At 40.5% G+C, this 20,323-nt stretch overlaps 1 protein-coding gene across 4 annotated transcripts in view; it reads left to right on the top strand.

Moving 5' to 3' along the window:
* The window catches only part of LOC127506738 (uncharacterized), a 324,637-nt gene extending 304,552 nt beyond the window's left edge, over nucleotides 1–20,085 (top strand). For 3 of the 4 annotated variants that reach the window (XM_051883502.1, XM_051883501.1, XM_051883500.1), the window contains one exon: nucleotides 7,402–20,085. In XM_051883502.1, coding sequence (XP_051739462.1) covers nucleotides 7,585–18,957 — 11,373 coding nt within the window. In that variant the 5' untranslated portion in view covers nucleotides 7,402–7,584 and the 3' untranslated portion in view covers nucleotides 18,958–20,085. Of the gene's footprint in view, nucleotides 1–4,150; nucleotides 5,599–7,401 lie in introns of those variants that run through there. The other variant, XM_051883503.1, reaches the window with a different exon arrangement.
* Nucleotides 20,086–20,323: the final 238 nt, after the last annotated feature.

Genomic DNA, 20,323 nt, shown 5'->3' with positions numbered 1-20,323 from the left:
CACCCAATTCATATGGATTAGTTTTACGATATCTTTATGAACTTTTTGAAGTGTCAAAGTGGTAGCTGCGTGGACTGTGAATTGAGGGACAGACATCTCTCAGATTTCTTTTAAAATATTTTCATTTTTGTGCTTGTTTCATTTTTAAACTAACCCTTTAAAAACAGTTCCAAAGTCCCATATTTTGAGGTCAAGGTACATTTTTGACATAACACTACAATATTTACACAGACATGCTTCCTTTTTTCTTTCATCAGCCACCCCAAACACCTTAGCTAGCTCATAACAATGTTAAAACCCACTAAGCAACCACACAGCAACAGTACATCTTAGCAACTACAAAGCAACAACCCACAAAACTCAGTTGTAAATTTTGACATCATCACATTTTCTTGCTCTCATGATAGTAAGGCTGAAATCTGTGCTAAAAAATGTATTAAAGCCATAGTGTAGCATTTAACATGTTGTCTTGAAGTGTTGAGCAGTGGTGTTCATGTGGGAGATACAGGTTTAAATCTGGCCTGTGACATAGTATTTCAACCCCCTTCTTGTTTAATGGTACCTGTCAAGAGAGAAAAGCCCAAAGTCCTATTTAAAAAAAACAAACAAAAAAAACAAAAAAAACATCCTCTTTAGTGATGTAATGTGACTGCTTATAATTGTGGTTTTATTTGGGGAAAGGTAATTCCCCTTTTAGGCGCTGAGTGATTTGCCCTGCCACTCTCCCTCCGTTTGGCCCTAACTGAACCTCAACGTCAGTTGAACATACAGCATTTCAGTTGATACAGGCACTGAGCCGAAGAATAAGGGAGTTTAGCTCATGTGGCGCTGGGCTGTCCTATGTCTTTGAGAGCTGCTGAGAGGATATGAAAGAAAAGTGGAAGTAAACGGCAATCATTGCCAAACTTCTAGAACTCACTTATCTTTGGCTTCAGCGAAGCTTCTAGAGTCATGTCCACTGGCCAGTGTTTTACCTCAATCTCTCTCTGTCTCCCTAAGCAAGCTCTTAGGCTAAAAGCCAATCATCACAATGGATAAGTCTGATTTTAGCTTTATTTGAAAAGGGTTTCGGTGTAATAAATGGCCAACTATTAAGAGAATTTCCTCTGAAAACAGAGGTCTATTAAGAAGTGGAGTTGAAGAGGTGGAGAATATACACATTATATATGAATGAAATAGCTGTAACATTAATGAGTAAATATAATCTCATGCAAGGTGCAAACGGAAGCCTTTATACATTTGTGACTGAACTAAGTGAAGTTACTGTATCCAGTTCAGAGCATTTGGGGACATTTTGGTCATTAGCGGCGATCATGTATCACTTTCTCCCTTTGTCCTTGATGAAGTTCATTTTACGGTTAATAAAATAAAGCAGATTCTGAACAGTGACACTGCTCTTTCCTCTTCCAAAATCCTGGAAGACTAAAGAGCAGTGGAGGTTTATATATTTTTTTAAAGGGCTTAATTAGTGCTAATAATGTTCAAGGTTAACAGGTTCATAACGAAACAGGAGTCTGACCCCCTTCTCAACTTATTAATGTCCCATTAGTTTAACCATCTATTGTTCATGCAAGACATTTTCTCACTAGCTTGCTGCGCGACTCATGAGTAATGTTCCATATCCTTGTAGGCCTACGGGAAATTGTGTCAAAAATGGGGAAAATCTCTTTTTAAACTGCCTGCAACAAAGATTCCATCATGTTTATGGAATGCTGTGGTTAGCAATATGGAAACAGACTGGGTCAGAAATTACATAGTAAAAATGGTCTGGTCTGGGGTGGAAAGGGAAAGTTTGGAGGGGGGCAAAAGGGGAGCTTCTGGTATTATGCTCTGGTCTACCCCCACAACAGAGAAATGCACAAATGCATCCTATCTAAAATTCTTCTCCACACTGCTCATCACATTTCTGGAAAGGACGGTTATGAGGTAACCGTCTAGCACAACTGTCAGCAATCTCGTAGCATCCTGAAATATAACCTTTAAAAAAACCTCCCTGATTGAGAGAGGAACAAAATCTGACATACTTCCTTCTGGTACCCGTTAGCTATCGTACATGGCAAAAGCTAAAAATAAATGGGTTTGCGAGCTACTGCAGCTGTGTTTACTTTCCAAGCTACTATTAAAGTTCTTTAATATCTGCATATCAAACACATCAATTTGACCAAATGAGAGTTATTTTTAAGTGTCACGAGGAATTATACTGGTTAATTCATATCAGAATGCTTGCAGGATACTGAAAAGTGCCGCCTCTCATTGTTGACTTTAGCCTGTGTCTAAAAACACAGGCAAATTGCTTAAATAATGGATGTTTAAAAAAAAAAAAAAAATAATATAAAGAGCTGATTCTTTTGAAGGTTGGTCTGGTTAATAGTCCCCTTCTCTGGCAGAACACCAGGTGTGTGGGCGTAAAAGCTGGCACTCTGTTAGCCAGTCGCTGTGTTTTTGGCGTGAGCGGTGCAGACTTAAAGCGATTTAACTGCTACCTATAAGAAGAGAGGCAGTCCCATCATCCCATGAGGGTCTGTTATAATCCTCCAAGCCAGAATCTTTCTGTTGTCTTTGTCTCTCCCCTTCTCTTCTCTTTGAGAAGATCTTTTGCCACAGTGAGCATCTGGAAAAAGCCAACCGAGTCAGGGAGGCCACTCAACACTCCTTATTGGCTTACAGGGAGATACAAGGAGCCTTTGTGTTTAAAGGTGCAGGGATCTAGAGGATGTGCCGTCTTGAGCCGAGCTGTCCCAGATGGACCCTTCTTTGTTTTTGGAGCTTTGTCTGGAAGCTTGCTCACCATTCCTACAAATGCCAGTTGAACCCCTGTAGAGCACCCTGTAAATGGCAAAGACATACTCAGAGTGTATGGCTCTGATCCAAAACCAAGGAGCTACCTACACAGGGAGCATTTTAAGGCATCATAGGCACACTCCAACTGTGAAAGCTGAAAGTAGGCAGATACAATCACCATGTCAAATTTACACATGTATTCTTCACAGAATATTCCATAATGCATTACAAAATTCCATAATGCATTGCACAGAGCTCAGTGAAAGAAATGACATGCTGAATTATTAGAGTGCTGCATAATTAGCATATCAGTGTTGAGTCTATCACGTGCTTCACGTGAAGAGAGCTATTTATGCCAAGTATGACGCACCGATTTGTTACCTTTGTAGAGCATGTCAAATCTGTCTATGTAGACAGCACACTAGGTTTTGTGTGGAGGTACTTCTGTGTGGAAATAAGTCTACAATGTGCATGTGTGACAGCATAAAAGATGGACATCTTTACTACAGGCTTTTTGTTTAATATGTCAGTTTCTTTTCTCTTTTGTGTGGGGCTTTGGCTAATGCCAGTGTTTTCCTTCTCAGTGGAAAGGAAATGATAGTTTTGGCTTCCTGTAGCATATTGTTCATAAGTACTGGCTGGGAAGTCAGGGTGCACTGTATCAGGTGTGAATCATGTGTACATCTATCAGAATTTAGTCTAAGTTACACACAGAGGAGTAAAATCAATACCATGAGTAACAAACAAATCATTCCAGGTCCCAGGAGTTCACACCTCAAGGTTATAAAGCTGATTTATAATTCATTTATGCCTAAGTAATGGACAGGTAATTGCTTGGGTGCCATATGCCGTAATAAATAGAAGGATCGCCAGCGGAAAAAGACAGAAGAGAACTAATGGAGTTTTAATTGGAGATGATATCTGACAGGATATTTTCTCAGAGGTGTAAATTGAGTGTTTTATTGTGGCTCAGACCAGTACATCCTGCAAGGCTGGAAAAAAGATATCCCAGGAAATTAAGGTTTTCTCACAGACATTTAACCTGTTTAGCTAAGACATACCGAAACTTTAACATTTGAGATTTTGTTCATGTGCCAAGAGATATTTATGCTTTCAATCTGACACACTAACAAACAGAACCCTCCCTCTGCCCTGAGCTGCGTGTGGTTCAACCATATGGAGCTTTTGGTAGTGTGTGGGCAGGCTGATTTGACACCCGGGCTGTAGAACACACAAGCTTGCCTTAATTGACTTATAAAACTGCCTAAAATGCTGTTTTATGGAGCCATTTTCAGACAACTCTCACGGGATTTGATATCAAGTCATAGTTTGCAATGAAATGTGTGATGGGCACTCTTTATTTCCTGGCCAAGTTCTCATAAACTTTAATCTTTCATGATTAAAAAGAAAAAAAGGTTGGCTAACCAGAGAGTTAAAGTTTCACTAAATATGCACTTTAAATAGCATATGGATAAGGGCATTAATTCATGGTCTGCGTGTGGCGAGGACTGGCTTACAGAAAGAATGGAGATAGGGTGGGGAAGTCAAACTGACAGTTGTGAGGATATAAATGACCCTGCATTCTTTGTACGCTGACAGCTCTGGCTTTGGTGATACTTCTAGTAGGCCCCTGTGATTCCTGCAACTGTGGTCTTTGTTGTCACAGTCAGCTTGTGTTCCCCTCTGTGGCCGTTCCAGGGGGCTGGCCGGCCTGGGCAAACACCAAGGGAGACGTGATGTATGGCTTCCAGCCAGATCAAGCTTAGCCTCTGCAGGGTGCTCCCAGCATTTGAGTGGAGTTGAGTCATCCTTCAGGCTGCAGGGAAATGAGCAGACACTAGCTTTGACTATGACAGGAGCTGGAGGGGGGATGTGACTTTTCACAGTCCTATCCAAACCCAGGCAATGCTCGGACTCCAGACCAACCTGCTAAATACCAGCGCCAGGTGGACGACAGGATGGAAGAGATAAAGCCTTTGAGAAGCATGACACTGAATGCAGAGATCTTGAGGAAAACGTAGCTGTTGAGTTTAACAGAAGCCTTACAGGAATAGTTCATAGAATAGTTCTGAGATTTATTCTTTCAACTGTTTTGCTTTTTTTTCCTTTACCAGACATTTGATGCACTGTCACAAGACATATCTGAAACAAGGTTTTGAACTGATTGGATCATTTTCAGAGTTTAGATGCGATCAGATAGGATTTGTAAAAGAATTTAGTTGAATCCTAAAATGCATTCCTTCCAAAATCAATGTTGGGTTCAGCAATGTTACTGCTTGAAATATTAAGATGGACGTTTATCCTTTCTTGAGCAAAAAAAAAAAAAAAAGAAAAAAAAGAAAGAAAAGAAATAGGTATGTTAATTTTGAGCTATTAAGCCTCAAGTTTTCTGTAACCTAAGGTGAGGATAGTCCTGAAGCAGCCAGAATGGCAGAATAGTCACAGTTTCAGTTGTTTCAAGAATTTGCAGCTGCCTCTTTGTACAGCTTCACTCTTTTACCATCTTCAATATTTTTAAATGGGCTTATTATTTGTGAAACATAAGAGACTGATATGCTTAGGCAAGAGCAACCATCTCTAAATGTCCTTTCTCAGGGGTGAAACAGTGGAGATTGGTTTGCTTCTCTGCCAATGGGATACTAAGATCAGTGTTGGGAGTCAATGTGTGGGTGGGTGTACATCTATATCCATGTCTGTCTGTCTGTCTATGTATCTTTCTAATCTTTCTTTCTTTCTTTCTCTCTCCCTCTCTCTCTCTCTCTCTCTCTCTATATATATACATTTACAGAGTGCCTCAGAGGTCTTTTCTTGGTCCAGGTATGTTGTGCCACACCCTTATCCGTCATACTTCACCAGTGAAATATTCACTCTATGCTCAACATTACGAATTGCCTGTCTGTCAAAATGCCCCATTTGCTTCAAAAGAAGTCTAATGCATAATTCATATTTTAAAACTAGTCATAGCAAAGCTCTGATACCTGGCCATTTTATCAAGAGATGAGCCCTGCTCTGTAGCCTGTGGCCATGTCAAGGAAACACAAGTTGATTGCACTGCATATACATTAAATTTGACAAGAAAAACAGTGATTATGGAAGAACTTTGTGTGAGAAGCCAAAGGTAATGTACTGCCATCTAAGATGATGGAAGTAAATAGATGTCAAGATATAACACAGTTCCTTAAAGCCTTTTTTGTCTTATGTAAGTTAAATTACATCTCTGAATTGCATAGAGCAGTGCACACATTTGTGGGAGGTATGAATGAGATGAAAGGTTAGGGCGCAACCAACATTTCCCAGTTATATGATGCATTTGTATTGTTCATGCTCTTTAATTTTGGGCCTGTTCTAGGCTTGCTGCAGTAGTCAGTGTTACCGGTGTTACACGGTGTTCGCAGCAGAAGTCAGATTTCACTTATTGCGCAACGAGAGTAAAGAGAGATGAGATGACTGACAAGATGATGGCGGAGGATTTGGTGCGCAACAGATCCTGAGCGTCATTGACATATCTCATCTGCAGTCAGTAACGCTGCTCCCTATACACAGAGTACTCGTAATTGCGAATTCGAGTGAAAAAGCAAGCGCACATTCAAAAGCGATTTCAATACCCCACATATGGATAGCGGCTCCCTTATGTCTGCAAGTTATAGGCCTATAGAAAGAGTACGCATAATCGCAAATTCAAAAGTGAAAATGAAAAGCGATATACCATATACGATACACCTGTGTGAAAATTTCCTCACCATGACATCCCTAGCCTGTACCATGCGATTATGAATGCTGGGTGCACAGGAGAAAGAATCACATAATCAGGTTGTGGGTTTTAGTTCAGAATTTGTTGCCTTCTAATAAATATAAACTGCAAAAAGTCATACTTTACTCAATTGCCACATCTGTGATCTTATTTTGACTACTTTTGTGGATGTTTAAGAGAGAGAAAGAAAGCCAAGCATTGACCTGTGATTATATATCCCTCCATCCCCAAATGGTCTTAAAGCAAAAAGCACTTCTAGTTTCTCTGGTCTTGTAACTTTTTTCTAGGGTCAGCTGCTGAAAGTGCGCAGTTGAAAAGCACCTTATGCACAGATTTTCCGAGCAGAGAAATGACACTTTGCTGCCAAACTCTCAGCTGCTTATAGTCTGGCCACAACTAAAACACTCTTAGCCAAAGTAAACCTGAATATAAGCAATGTCTAGAGCACCCGAAGAAGGTCATACACAATTAAAAGTCTTTTAACTGATGCTTTTATGAAGTAGTATCTAGTGCAGTACATTTTGTGTACAATTTCGTGTTTTAAATTGCAATTCTTGTTGATTTATGTGAATGAGGTGTAGACCTACTGTGTGTGCCAAAACTGATGCAATTCTGCCCTCTTCAGGTGAGAAGCGGAATTGCTTGTCTCAGTCTATATCCCAATGCTACAAAATAAATATTTTACCACCTGAGTGAGATTTCTGCTTTCATATGCAATTACAGTTCACATTTATTCATGATTGAATTATATAACATTTTTGTTAATGAAATGTTATTGCTCTGTAGCATTATATGTATAAAGCAATATTACCTAAAGTAAAAATTAAAGCAAGAATAACATTTTCTTTTCCTTTCTCTTCTATTTTCAGATCACAAAAATGACATGAACATTCCATCAATCATCAGGGAAATGAAGAGATAAGAGAAGAAAATAATCCTGAGCTTCGAGCTTTTGTTACTGCAAGCCTATTGATTCAGACTGGAACACAATGTGTCCATGTCACAGCCTGTGCAGATAAGGACCAGCGTGCTGAACTAGCCACACCGGCATCATGACTGAAGAGACTAAACAGTCCTTGGCTGCCAAAGAGCTGGATAATGAGTCCAAAAAACAGGATAAGGGGGCTGTGGAGCACAAAAGCTTAACAGAGTCCCCTGAGCACTTTCAAAATGTGAGTCTGGAGCCACAGGCTGTGAACAATATTGCTAAGTTTGCAGAAAAAGAGAGAGACAACACGCAGCAACGTGAGGCTGTGATTCGGCCACAGCAGGCTGGAAAGATTGATTTTAAGTCACTGCAGAATCATTCGTTCAATAGCAACAGGACATGGCCTAGCAGCAAGGACAGCCCTCAGTCACCTAGTGGAAAGAGTCGCAATAGAGACAAGAGTAGAAAGTCAGGGAAAGAGCGTGGCAACCCGCAGCAGTTGTACAGACTGAGTATTACAAACCCACGCTCAAATCCCACAATTGGGATAGCCTATCCCCAACAGAAAGTCTCACCTCCAAAGAAGCTTGAGTCCAACAGAGGTCCTGTCTCAGGCAGCTACCGCTTCCATGTGCCAAGTATTCCAGAGCGAGAAGCCGAACTACAGCAGGAAGAACTACAGTTCAGGTGCTTCCATGAGGGCTCGCCTAACCTTACTTCCCAAAGTTATACCTCACAGGCTGTTGGCGCCACCTCTGGAGGACCTGCTCACCAGAATCCACCATCTACTCCGCAAAAGAAGCCCAGCCCAATCGAGAGCAACAGTACACAACCTGCCAATGAAACCTTATTTCCTGACTTTCAGCTGAGTGAAACAGACACGTGGCAGTCTCCAGATAGGACTTTCAGAAACACTAGTTTTGGCCTTACTTCACAAAAGCCAAACAACCTTGTGGACTTAAACAAGACTAATGGCAGTTTTATGCCTATGCCATTTCAGTATGGATACCCATTGTTAGAGGAGTCAGCCTCTGATTCCTTTCCCAGTGATCGGAATACACAGTCTCAAGACTACATTGATATTTCTCTTACCCCTAACCAGGTTTCCCATAATTCATTCTCCTTTCCATCCTCTTCAGAGGGCCATGAGGCCATGCAAACTAGTGCACAGTTTGGTAATGACCAGGTAGAGGACAGGCAGTCATACCAGTTACACCCTAAACCACCCCAGTACATGCAGACGCCACATGGTATGTCATCTTCTGTTCCCAGCAATGACGAGAGCACAGCATCAAGCACTCACCAAACAGAGCAGAGTAAGAGTGTTCCAGATAAATCTGAGTCTTTTAGCCCAATAGACAGCAGAGACACAGGCTTCGCAGTAGTGGGCAAGAGAGGCTGCCATCTTAAAAATGGCACCACCAGCCAGAGAGTTCTTATTCAAGGCAGTGTTCATCATATTAGAAATATTGCACAAGGTTCAAGTTCACAAATACATGTAATTAGCCCCCCACATAATGGTATTCACATCAGCCCAGGGCCTCTTGACAAAAGTGCCAGTAAACACCACGGCAGGGTATCACACCCATGGGAAGGACCAAACAAAAACTTTCCACCACCACTCATAGACCAGACCTCCACACCTTACCCCTTTCAGTACCAACCTGCACCAGAACAAAGACAAAACACTGGCATTAATGGCTGTATGCCTTGGCAGCAAATACGCTTCACAACTGCCATGCCAAACCAAAACAGGATTGATCTCTCTAGGCAATTGAGCAATCAGCAGCTTACTTTTTTGATTGGCCCATCAGACTGGCAAGATGAGAGTAAGCCACACAAAAACAGCAACCATAAAGATTCTAACAACTTTCTCAACAAAAAGAGAAATGAGAGCTTCTCAAACCAAAAGCAGGACAGTGTCAAGCAAGGCTGCAACACAATTCCACCCTGTCATTTTACAAACAAGGTTGATACAAATCAACTCCAGGTGGGTGATGCCAAGAATAAGTCATTATACTTTGGTATTAACCACCCAGTGCCAGTGACATCAAGAAACTGTAGCTACCCTCCATTACATGTAGCACCCTTAGGGCTGAAGATGGTGTCACCATATGACTCTCCTTCACATTCACCTACTCAAAATCCAGCATCTAGCAGTACGTGTTCATCACTCTCCCCAGCCTCCACAAACTCTGTCAACAGTAACTCTGATGACAGCCAAATTTCAAAGGTTCTGTCCCCTCAGTTTTATCAGCAGCAACAGGATAAAATATTAATATCATCCAATAGCATGAACACTAATCAGCATCTCTATCATTCAGAAGCATCCAGAGGCTTGCACTATAAACAAGAAAGAGCCAAAGAGAACACAGCAAGTTTCGTGCCACATAACAGGCATTCAAAGTCCAACATGGACAACGGGAAAGGTTGTTTGGAGACCTACAGAACAGAAAACCATCCCCCACCTCCATACTCTGCCCACCAACTCGCCACATCATTAGTCTCCGCAAACCTTGACCAACTGGATGTGCTTCTGACATGCAAGCAATGTGATCAGAATTTTAATAACCTTGTCTCTTTTCTTGACCATAAGCAATACTGTGGACAGCATACTTTTGCACAAAATGACTTAAAAGATGTGCCAAAAGTGGAAGACATAAGGAAGTTTCAGACGGACCACACAAAAGCCATGTCATCTGGATCCAGTTACGCAATTTTGCGGAGTTCTTCAGATTTGCATCTGTCTTTGCTTGGACTGAACAAGAATGGGGAAATAGTGCCAGATAATGAAACCAAAGGAGATATAAAAGATGATTCAATGAAACTGATGCTACCATCTGCACCCCTGCCAGATTTAGAAATGGAAGATCCCAAATTGGATAGCCTTATCACAGAGGCTCTGAATGGACTAGGCTATCAGTCAGACAACGCAGAAATTGATAGCAGTTTTATTGATGCATTTGTTGATGATGACCTCACCACTACTAAATGTACAACAAGACAGACTTTGACTACCAAAGACTCCACAATATTTGAAGGTAGAACTAACAATGAATCAACATCCAGTGAGAGATCTCAGGCTCACTGCAAATATCCTTTTGACTCAGACTTAGACAGCCTTAGTTCAGACAGCAAACACACAGATAGCCCTTACAAAGAAAGCCAACACAAGTTGATACAAAAGGAAGGCCTCAAAGCAGAATCCTCTCCAACAGAGTCCCAGGCACAGGAGTCAAATTGCACACAAATTGAGTGGGAAGCTAAAAAGTCAGAACAAACAGAACACGAAAATGATTACAGTTCTAAGTTTCTTTTATCAAGCAAGTTTTCTGCAAGATGTGGGCTTAAAAGCTTACAAAGCAGCACAGCATTAGTTAAAACAACATGTCCCAGATCCACCTGTGCCAACAAAAGTCCAACAGCTCAGAAACCAATATCAACAGAAGGAAAAAGGAAAAGGACAGGTGGTGGAAGCTGGAGTAAAGAGCTTATTCACAAAATTGTTCAACAAAAGAACAAGTTGCATAAACTCCATGTAAAGGGCACCAAAAACATGCAGTTTTCACTTGTCATGGAGAGAGTGACTCCCGCAGTGCAGAACCCTACTTTCGGGGAATATGACTATGTTTCTGACTCGGATGACGACTGTGAGCCTGTGAAGATAGCCAGTCAGGGACGTCTCAGCCAGAGCATTCGCTGCAAGTACACATACACTAAAGAGTGTAAGGGGAGGATTCGTGCTGACAAGAGCCGGGAAAGTTCATGGAAACAAAACAAAAATGAATGCTTTGATCCCAAGAAAGATTTGGATGTCTCTTCATCCTTGATGAAAGACAACCCTGGTCACCAAAGGCTACGAAGACGGAGCAGTAGGTCTTCCACAAGCAGTGAACTCAGCACATCAATAAGTATTTGTAGCGATAGCATTAGCAGCCCCAAAAGTATTGATCATACAGATTCAGACTCTGAGAAACGAACAGAAGTGCAGAGGAAAGATCAAGACTCTCTTGAGCAGAATGTGTATGAGGAATCCCCCCCAAGGATACGGAAAGAGTCTAGCACATCACTTGCTTTGACGTTCACAAAAAATACAAAAAGGTACAGCACTGATAAGATACTACTCACTGAGCACAAGGATCGATTCACTACTTCAAAATGTTCAAGCATTATCTGTAAGACTGAAGAGACTGCATCGGAGCGTACAATGACTAAAAGTACTGTCAGCCTTGCAAGATTCAAAACCACCAGAGTGGAAATAGAGGAAAAAGGGGACCACTATGGCTTCGAGGCAGGAATTCTTGCAACAACAGAAGAGCCATTCAAAAAAGATTACACAAAAAATATCACATCACCAAGAGGGTCAGGTATAACACTGAATCCAGTGGAAACCACAAACAATAGAGATTCTAACCATGTTTTTACACTCAAAAAAGATGCTGTTGCGTCAAAGGGTAAATCCCACAAGAGAACAAACAGTTCTGAATTTTCAGCACCCATTTTTGAGAAAGTCAGCAATAACAAAACATCAAGTGAAGAAGCCAACAGAAGCTCAAATTATCTCTTCCCTGAACCCCCACCTTTTTGCACTTCACTTGTGGACAAAGTCTGCTTATCACCTTCAAAAGTCCATGATGCTGCAGCACAAAAGGATGTGCAATGTCTCATTCCCTATCCTTCGGAGCATGATCAAAGTCTTATAAAGTCCCCCCTTTCTTTTGACACAACGTCAATGTTTGGCGACCTCTCTGTGGGAGGTTTTGAGAACAATCTTTATCCAGATATTCACCTTGCCAAAGAGAGCTTTAGTCCTCTGGAAACCACAACAGATAAGAAGGAACTTTTTGAGTCGTCATTCTCACCATTCTTAGAGCAGAGAGACTGGAATCTGATGGTTGATGTTAGTCCTGTGCTACCAGATGAGATTTCTCAGTACAAAGAGGACCCTGACTCAAATGAGAATAAGACCAATTTTAACCATGTCCCATTTGCTTTGTCAGAGAAATTAATCGACTACACTCCAAATCTCAACAACGTGTCAGTTGATGATCTGGAAATAAAAAGAATTGTTACAGAGCTTGAGAGTCAGCTGCAAACAGCCAAGCTCAGCAGCCCTCCACCATTAGACAGTGAGCTGCCAAAACAGCTTACCATGAGCAAATTCTCTCCACTGAGACTTGACCCTGAAAGTGAAGATGAGGACAGTAGCTTGCAGATAAACTGTTCCTCAGAGAACTTGGAAATTGCCAGACCAATAGACTCACATTCAGCACTGTTCTCAGAACCTGACTTACCATGGTCTAGTCCACTCCCATTTGGACTGATGTGTGGACAGCAAGGTCTTCATACACCAACACATTCCTCTACCATCAACACACCAACTGATTCAGGACATGAACATTTGGATATAAAGTGCGGCATGGGGCTCACTGATTTGAACACAAACAGTTCACCTCTGCGCCTAGAAGACAAAACAGAAAATAATGAGTGCTTGGACAAGTCAGAAGAGATGCTTGAACATGAAATTTACACAGAAAATCTGATGAAGAGCTTGGAAGTAATCTCAGATTCTTTGTCTTCAGGTTTTACATCACCTCAGTCATCTCCTAATCAAGAGTGTGTGGTTCCTGAGGAACATGAAAAACAAGACAATGAACACTTAGAACACATCGAGTCTGAACATGTGGAATTTAGAAAAACAGAAACAGAGCTCACAAAGTTCCCAGTGGAGACGAACACATTTTCAGATAAACTAGAAGAGAAAACATGTGACATGTCAGAAAATGAAACAAAAACCAGCCTAAATGAGACTAGTAATGAAACTCTTCATAATAAAGAATTAGTAGCTAATGAACAAAAGCTTGCTGAGAGCTCCTTTAAGAGTCCACAAACTGCATGCTGTGTGAACTCAAATGATATTGACTTAGAGAACTCTTCAGCCTATAGGTATGAACACAAGCATGAGTCTTCTGTCAGCCAAACTGAGAATGCTGAGTGTGATACACAGTTTGACGTAAAAGACTCAATGTATACTATGCAAAGTCCAGACTTCTCCAAAATATCACACTTTTCAACATCCCCAGCCATACCAAAAGACAAAAACACCCTGTTTATTGAAAAAACACAGAAATGTGATGGAGATTCAGCTCTAATTGCAAAGCCAGAAATCATTTCTGAAGGCAACAGGCTGGCATCTGACAAAACAGGTGGAACAACAGACTGTCCGTCTGATACAAACATCCAACCACCTCTTTCAAACATCAAGTCTCCTCTTTGTCAAGACAACTTGTCAACCCATTCACAATTAAATAATACACTAACACACACTAATACACATGTTTCTCCTAAACATCTTCCTGTAGTTCAAGATGAACATGACTGTACAGACAGTGTGGAGACAGCCATGCCTGATATGACATTTTCTGTGCAATCAAAATGTGAAGAGAATCAACAAAAGAACATTGAGCAAAGTCCTCAACTTTATACTGTGACTCAGGCACCACAGTTTTCTCACAACTCTATCCAAAGCCCTTGTGAACTGAGAGATAATGGTACACTACCAGGCACAGTTACCCCTGCACTGAGCAAAAACAGACAAGTCCTGGAAGACAAAAACTCAGATCACATAAATATTGGCAGGTCAGTAGATACGTCTGATTCAGCAACACCAGAATTAGATAATTCATTTGTTCCCCACCAAGATTTAGTAAAAATCACAGAGAGTAACATTTCTAGCTCTGGAACACTGCTGGCTATGGAGGACAGCATCTCAAATCAAACTTTTGGTGAGACTTCTCAGCATTCTGGGGCATTGGATGGCACTCAGGATACAGGTGCACTATATGATTCGAAACTCAGCCCCCTGAATTACAGTGAAACATGCTTCAATGACTACAACTTCACCTCTAAATGTTTTAACAAAGTAAATGACCAGTCTGATGTCAAATCAAACTCCACAGACAATTACATTCTCAATGCCTGTGCTTTCTCTCTTGATAAACCATTGTCATCCAGCCTACCGTATAATGCAAATGAACCAGAGCCAAATATCCAGGGCCACATGACTGGACTTGATATACCCGAAAACTCTATAAATGACAACATCCAAAATGACATTAAATTTTCAAATGTCTCAGCTTCCTGCAGTAATTACATTGAGGATGTCATTACAATTGACTCTGAACAAGTCTCAAAACTTAACCAGAGTGACATGAATGGTAGTCATATTCCACATGAAACTGTTGATTACATGGATCAGCAACTCACACTTCTGAAGAAAGTAGATTCTGAGAAGATGGACAATCAGATGATCACGTGTGAGCAAGATGCAATGCAGAGCTCCACCATGTTAGATGTTAAGGAGACATCTAAACATCTGATACCTTGTGAAAAAGCAGTATCCATGGGTCTTGCATGCACATCTGTCCAAAATGAAGGACAGAGTTTAAAGTCAAGCGAAACAAAATCCTCACCTAAAAAGAGTGGTACACAGAATGCAATTCAAGGAAAATTTCAGTGTGAAATATGTGCGATGTTCTTTCGTACACAACCTGGACTTAAAAGACATAAAGCCATGAAGCATGTGGTAAAGACTGAAGGGATTTCACACACTGAAAATGTAAATATGAGTGGTCAAGTGTTCATGCCCATTTATAATACGACAGACCCAACAGAAAAAGCACTGAAAGATAGCATGGATGTTATGGGTCTATCAGTTCTTTCACATTCAAACAGAAGTGAAATCTCAGATGGACAAGGACAGCAAGCAGATGCACATTTGATCTTTAAAGGGATTGCAAGTGATTCTGATATGTCAAAAATCCCAGAAAGTTGTGATACTAATCAGAAAACTCTTGTTAATGAAAAACCAAATAACAGTATTAACACCATAAACATCAGCAGTGTAATATTTGCACCAGAATTGGTAAAGCAAGACACTATTTCAGATGAAATACTCAGTACTCTTAAAACAGATATTTTGCAGGCTCTCTCTCCAGATTCCCCCTCAATGGTGCAACAAAACTCTCCTAAGTCACCTGAAAAACACATCCCAAGTAGCAGTCACAGCTATCATGAAGTCACTGTGAGAGAGGAACAGAAGAGCATGGCAACTATCAGCACTGAAGAGCAAAAGGAAGAAACAACTTCCACAGAGCCTTACATTTTGCATAAGAAAAGTGATACATATGACATTGATGATGTTGTAAATTATTGTGATATTAACCCAAAATATGTTCAGACAGAAGACATCCACTATCCACTTGGGGATTCGACTGTGGATATCAAGCGTGAGAGCACCTGTTCTCCCACAGAAGACAGTCACATGCTTACTGGTACTTTAGGAATAGGACCTGATCTCAAGGCTTTCTTTGATGATGAAAGTACCTTTTCTGAGTTATTCCCAAGAAATGATGACAGGAAAAGAAAGAAATGTGCAAGGGTCTATGGTAAAAGCAACAAAAAGCAAAAACAACTGTCCTGTTTAGTTTTAGAGTATCCTCCCACTGGTGCCTTTATTGATAAGTATGAGAAGTCTAAAGAAAACCAGTTGGGACACATGTTCACCAATGGCACAAATGACCCTTGTGAATACGAAACCATATCAATCGACAATGATAAAATGCATGCGACGACTCCCAAAAGCTTAGTCAAGAGTTCTATAGAGAACCCTTGTCATTCAAAAGATGACTTAATGGATCACCAGTCTGGTTATGAGGAAAGTGTAGAAACTGGCATTAAAGAATTCTTATGTGAGAATAAAGGCACAATCAGACAATCCTTAGAGCACCAGGATGATTCCCATGATTGCACTTTTGCAGAAAACATAGTGTCATCAGTTCCTCAGGAAGATTGTAAACCAGAGGTTCCTGCTACAGCTTGCCCTCTCCGACTGGTCTGTGTTCAAGAAAATGCCTCTTGTTCACCAAGCACTGAGATGCCTTTGGTTGCGACCATTGCAAGCGCAGAACTGAAAGACCCTGTAAGACCTTGCAAAAAGCCTAGGGAGCGGAAGTGTAGGAAACGAATAGAACCTGGACTCAAACCAAAGGATAAGCAGTACAAATGCAAAGTGTGTTTCACATGGTTTCTCACCTTAGGTGAGCTCGACTTCCATAAGCTCTCTCACAATCCATCACCTCCCCCAACTTGCTATATGTGTGTCCAGCGCAAGTTTAGCTCCCGGGAACAGCTAAGGGACCATCTCAGGGAGAAACATGCCAAAAACAAAGCAGGAGTTTGGACTTGTGGCATGTGTTTAAAAGAAATTTCAGATGTCTGGATGTACAATGAACACTTGCGTGAGCATGCCACACAGTTTGCACGAAGAGGGCAGTCTCAGAGTTCCCTCTTGGACATGCCTGGGTGTTTCATGCAGGAAAATGCTGTGAAGAACTTCATATCTTCAATAATGCAACATCGACCCAGCAGACCTGTAAGAGACTATGTTAAACCATCATCTAAGGAAGAGAGAAGAACATCTTTTGATGTTAATGGACAAGAGCCAAAGGTTCCAGAGGAGTTTGATTCCACAAGCCCAAAGACTAAAACAAGTATTGGGGGAGGAAGTAAACATTGCGCACTTGAGGTTCTACCTAAAGCAGAGACTTCTTCCAAAAATGTTGACATGCATCCGAACTGCAAAGACCCTTCAAGGGACTGTCACCACTGTGGCAAGCAGTTTCCAAAGCCTTTCAAGCTCCAGCGTCATTTAGTGGTCCACAGCTTGCAAAAGATTTTCCTTTGTCACAAATGTCCAGTGTCCTACCAAGAGGCAAAGGACTTTAAAGACCACCTTAAAAATGAACATGAGGAGACGGATGAGCCAGACTCAAAGCACACCACACTATATACTTGTGAACTCTGTGCTGATGTCATGCATGTAATAAAGAAGTCCTTCATCTGCAGTACCTGCAATTACACATTTTCAAAAAAGGAACAGTTTGATCGTCACATGGAGAAACACCTTGCTGGAGGGAACAAGATCTTCAAGTTCAGGGGAGTCGTGAGACCTTGCAAGCCTTTTAATTCAAAAGATGAAAAATCTGACACACCACCAAGCAAGAAAAGGAAAGCAACTGAGAGCAGCTTAGACATCACAGCGTCACACATGCAAGGCATCAAATCAGTGTTGCCCAACATAGATGACACTGTACAGAACAGTACTGAAGAACATTCTACAGAAACAAACAATACCAGTGTGAAAATTGAAGATGAAGCTGAGGACTTCCCTGAAGTTGCCAGGGATATTATCGAGTGTACAGTGCAAACAGATTCTGTGGAACAGAGTCTTCCATCAACAGAGCTGAAGGAAGAAAATGAAAGCTCTTCTCCATCTTATGGAATCCAGGCAGATGAGCTCATGGAAGTCACTGACAAGGGAGCTCTGACAGAGATTTGTGAAGTTAAAATAGAAGATGACTGTTGCACAATTCCAACAACATTGTTAGTTTCTGAGATTGACATTTCAAGCATTACCAAACATAACGAAGACAGGGTGGAAACAAACTCTTCAGTAAGCCTTGAAAATGCAAGTGAACAAGAGGAAATAAGGTACTCGAGTCAATGCACCATTCAATTGTGCGGTCAAACAGACATTAGTTTACCAAAACAAGGCATGCAAGGAATGCAAGGGCTCTCATCTTGCAATGACTCTGAACTCTCATCTGTGAAGCAGTCTTCAAACGAGACAAGCTATTTGAAGCAGGATCAAACAACTGAGGCTTTATTCTCCATCAAGACAAATGAGAATAAACAAGATGTTCACACTCATAACAGTGAACAGCTGACTACTGCTCTGGCCAAGCAAGTAACTATGGTCACATCTGAGGAAACTATAAAACAAAGTCTTGAAAATAACCTAAGGTGTCTTAGTACCACTGATTTAGCACGTCACACCAACAGCTCTAATACATGTGAAGACAAGGACTCAACCAAGCAACAGAAGAGGAAGAAAGATCTTAAGACACCTCACAGCTCTCAGAGAACACAATCTCCAACTGCAAGGGAAAATTTGGGGATTGACCCAAGGGCCAAAAAGAAGTTCAGACCCAGCAGGTGTGAAAATATTGATGGACCAAGAAAAAACGAACTTCCCAATGACTATCCAGTGCTTACATCCGTAAAGGATGACACAGTCAGCAACAAAATAATCTCCAAGCATAAAATAGGGTCGTCTAATCTGGGCCTTCCCCTAAAGAAAGGTTCTGTAGATAGTTTCTCACCAAAAAAGGTTGAGATTGTACGTCACTTCACCGGAGATTGCAAAGGGAAAAAGAGCATTCCTAGGGGACCCATCCATTCCCCTTCTTCCAGGATCTCCACACTGAACAATTCATTTAACAAATCGCGGTCCAAACCAGGGGTCAGATCTATAGAGACTCACTCATACCGTACTGCAGAGTCACAAAACAACCTCCTCAGCCAGCTGTTTGGCCAAAGACTAACTAGCTTTAAAATTCCTTTAAGAAAGGACACTTCTGAATCAATTAAGGATTAAATGAATGCTATTAACGAGGAGGTAATTAAGTGATCCACTAGGCATGTGATTAAGGCAGTTTATTCATGAGACTAGGATTGTATGGCCCTCCTCTGTGAAATCATTTAACTCCTTGTTTAGTCACTTTATTGCATTCCTCTTGTAAATGTGTATTTACATATATGTGAAGACCAACAGCAAAATGTATGAATATAGGATGAATATGTTGGTTACAAATTTATTTTCTCTATTTTATAGTGGAGCATTATCTCTAAGAGACTGTATTTCATCAACAACAAAGAAAGGTTTTTGGAAAAGAATTTACTTGAAAATGAACTGAGAATATTTGTTTTCCAAATAATGCATGACACTTTAACATTACATGTTCTTAGATGTTTTCCTAGCAACAGGACCAAAAGACATCCTAAGTCTGGATCATGTCAATGTGCTTTATTTTATATGCTTCAGAGAATTACTCCTTCATACTCTTGTACTTTACTGTATTGCAGAGACACTCATTAGTATTAGCTTTTGTATCATCACTAATTGGTGCTATGTTATTTTATAATTATTATTATTATTTGTGTAATGTGAACACAATGTCTTATTACTGAAGGGAACATGTAGCAATTACACTCATCAAATCATTGCTGGTACTCAGTTTTAGAGGAAATTACACAAAAATACTGTGTAAGATCAATCAAAAAGAAAGGGTTCATTTGTGTCCTAATTTGTTCAGAGGAGGGCAAGGGAAAAGCCTTTTCCAAAACTGTATTTAGTTTGATTTCATCTATAATATGAACTCAGGTGCTATTATTGCGCATGAAACCCTTAAGAATTCTTCCCATGCACTGATGTTACCATACACAAACCCCACACATGATCACCTATATGTCCCCCAGTTCTTTAATTATTACTATTTACTAGAACAAAAGGTGCTTTATCATGTTTATATGTATCTTATATTGTATAATATTGTAGGTTGATTATTTCCAGTGCAATGCATAATGTCAAAGTTCTATTTTAATAATGTGCAAAAGATGAAGAGAAAAAAGGAAAGCAAAATACAAAGCCTACTGAAGGCTTATGAGTGGATCACAAAGTGCATCATATAAACTTGGTAATTAAAAATTTTTTTTTTTGCATCAAGTCTTTTGTTTTTGTCATTCTGATGGGTTCCTTATTTCATGCTGTGGATTTGTCAAAATGAAACAATGTGCTTATGATTACTTACAATGTAGAAACTTCTCACAATACAATGTGAAAAAGTGAAGTGTGCAATAAGAAATGGAGAGTATAGGTTTGTTTTACTCAGTCAAGAACTGCACTGTATTCTTTGAATTCACATTTAATCACTTTAAAATGACAGTCACAATGAAAAGTTGAA

Source organism: Ctenopharyngodon idella, chromosome 24, assembly GCF_019924925.1.
Source record: "Ctenopharyngodon idella isolate HZGC_01 chromosome 24, HZGC01, whole genome shotgun sequence".
Taxonomy (NCBI): Eukaryota; Metazoa; Chordata; class Actinopteri; order Cypriniformes; family Xenocyprididae; genus Ctenopharyngodon; species Ctenopharyngodon idella.
The sequence above is the reverse complement of the archived record's forward strand: the minus strand, read 5'-3'. Positions and strand labels throughout refer to the sequence as shown.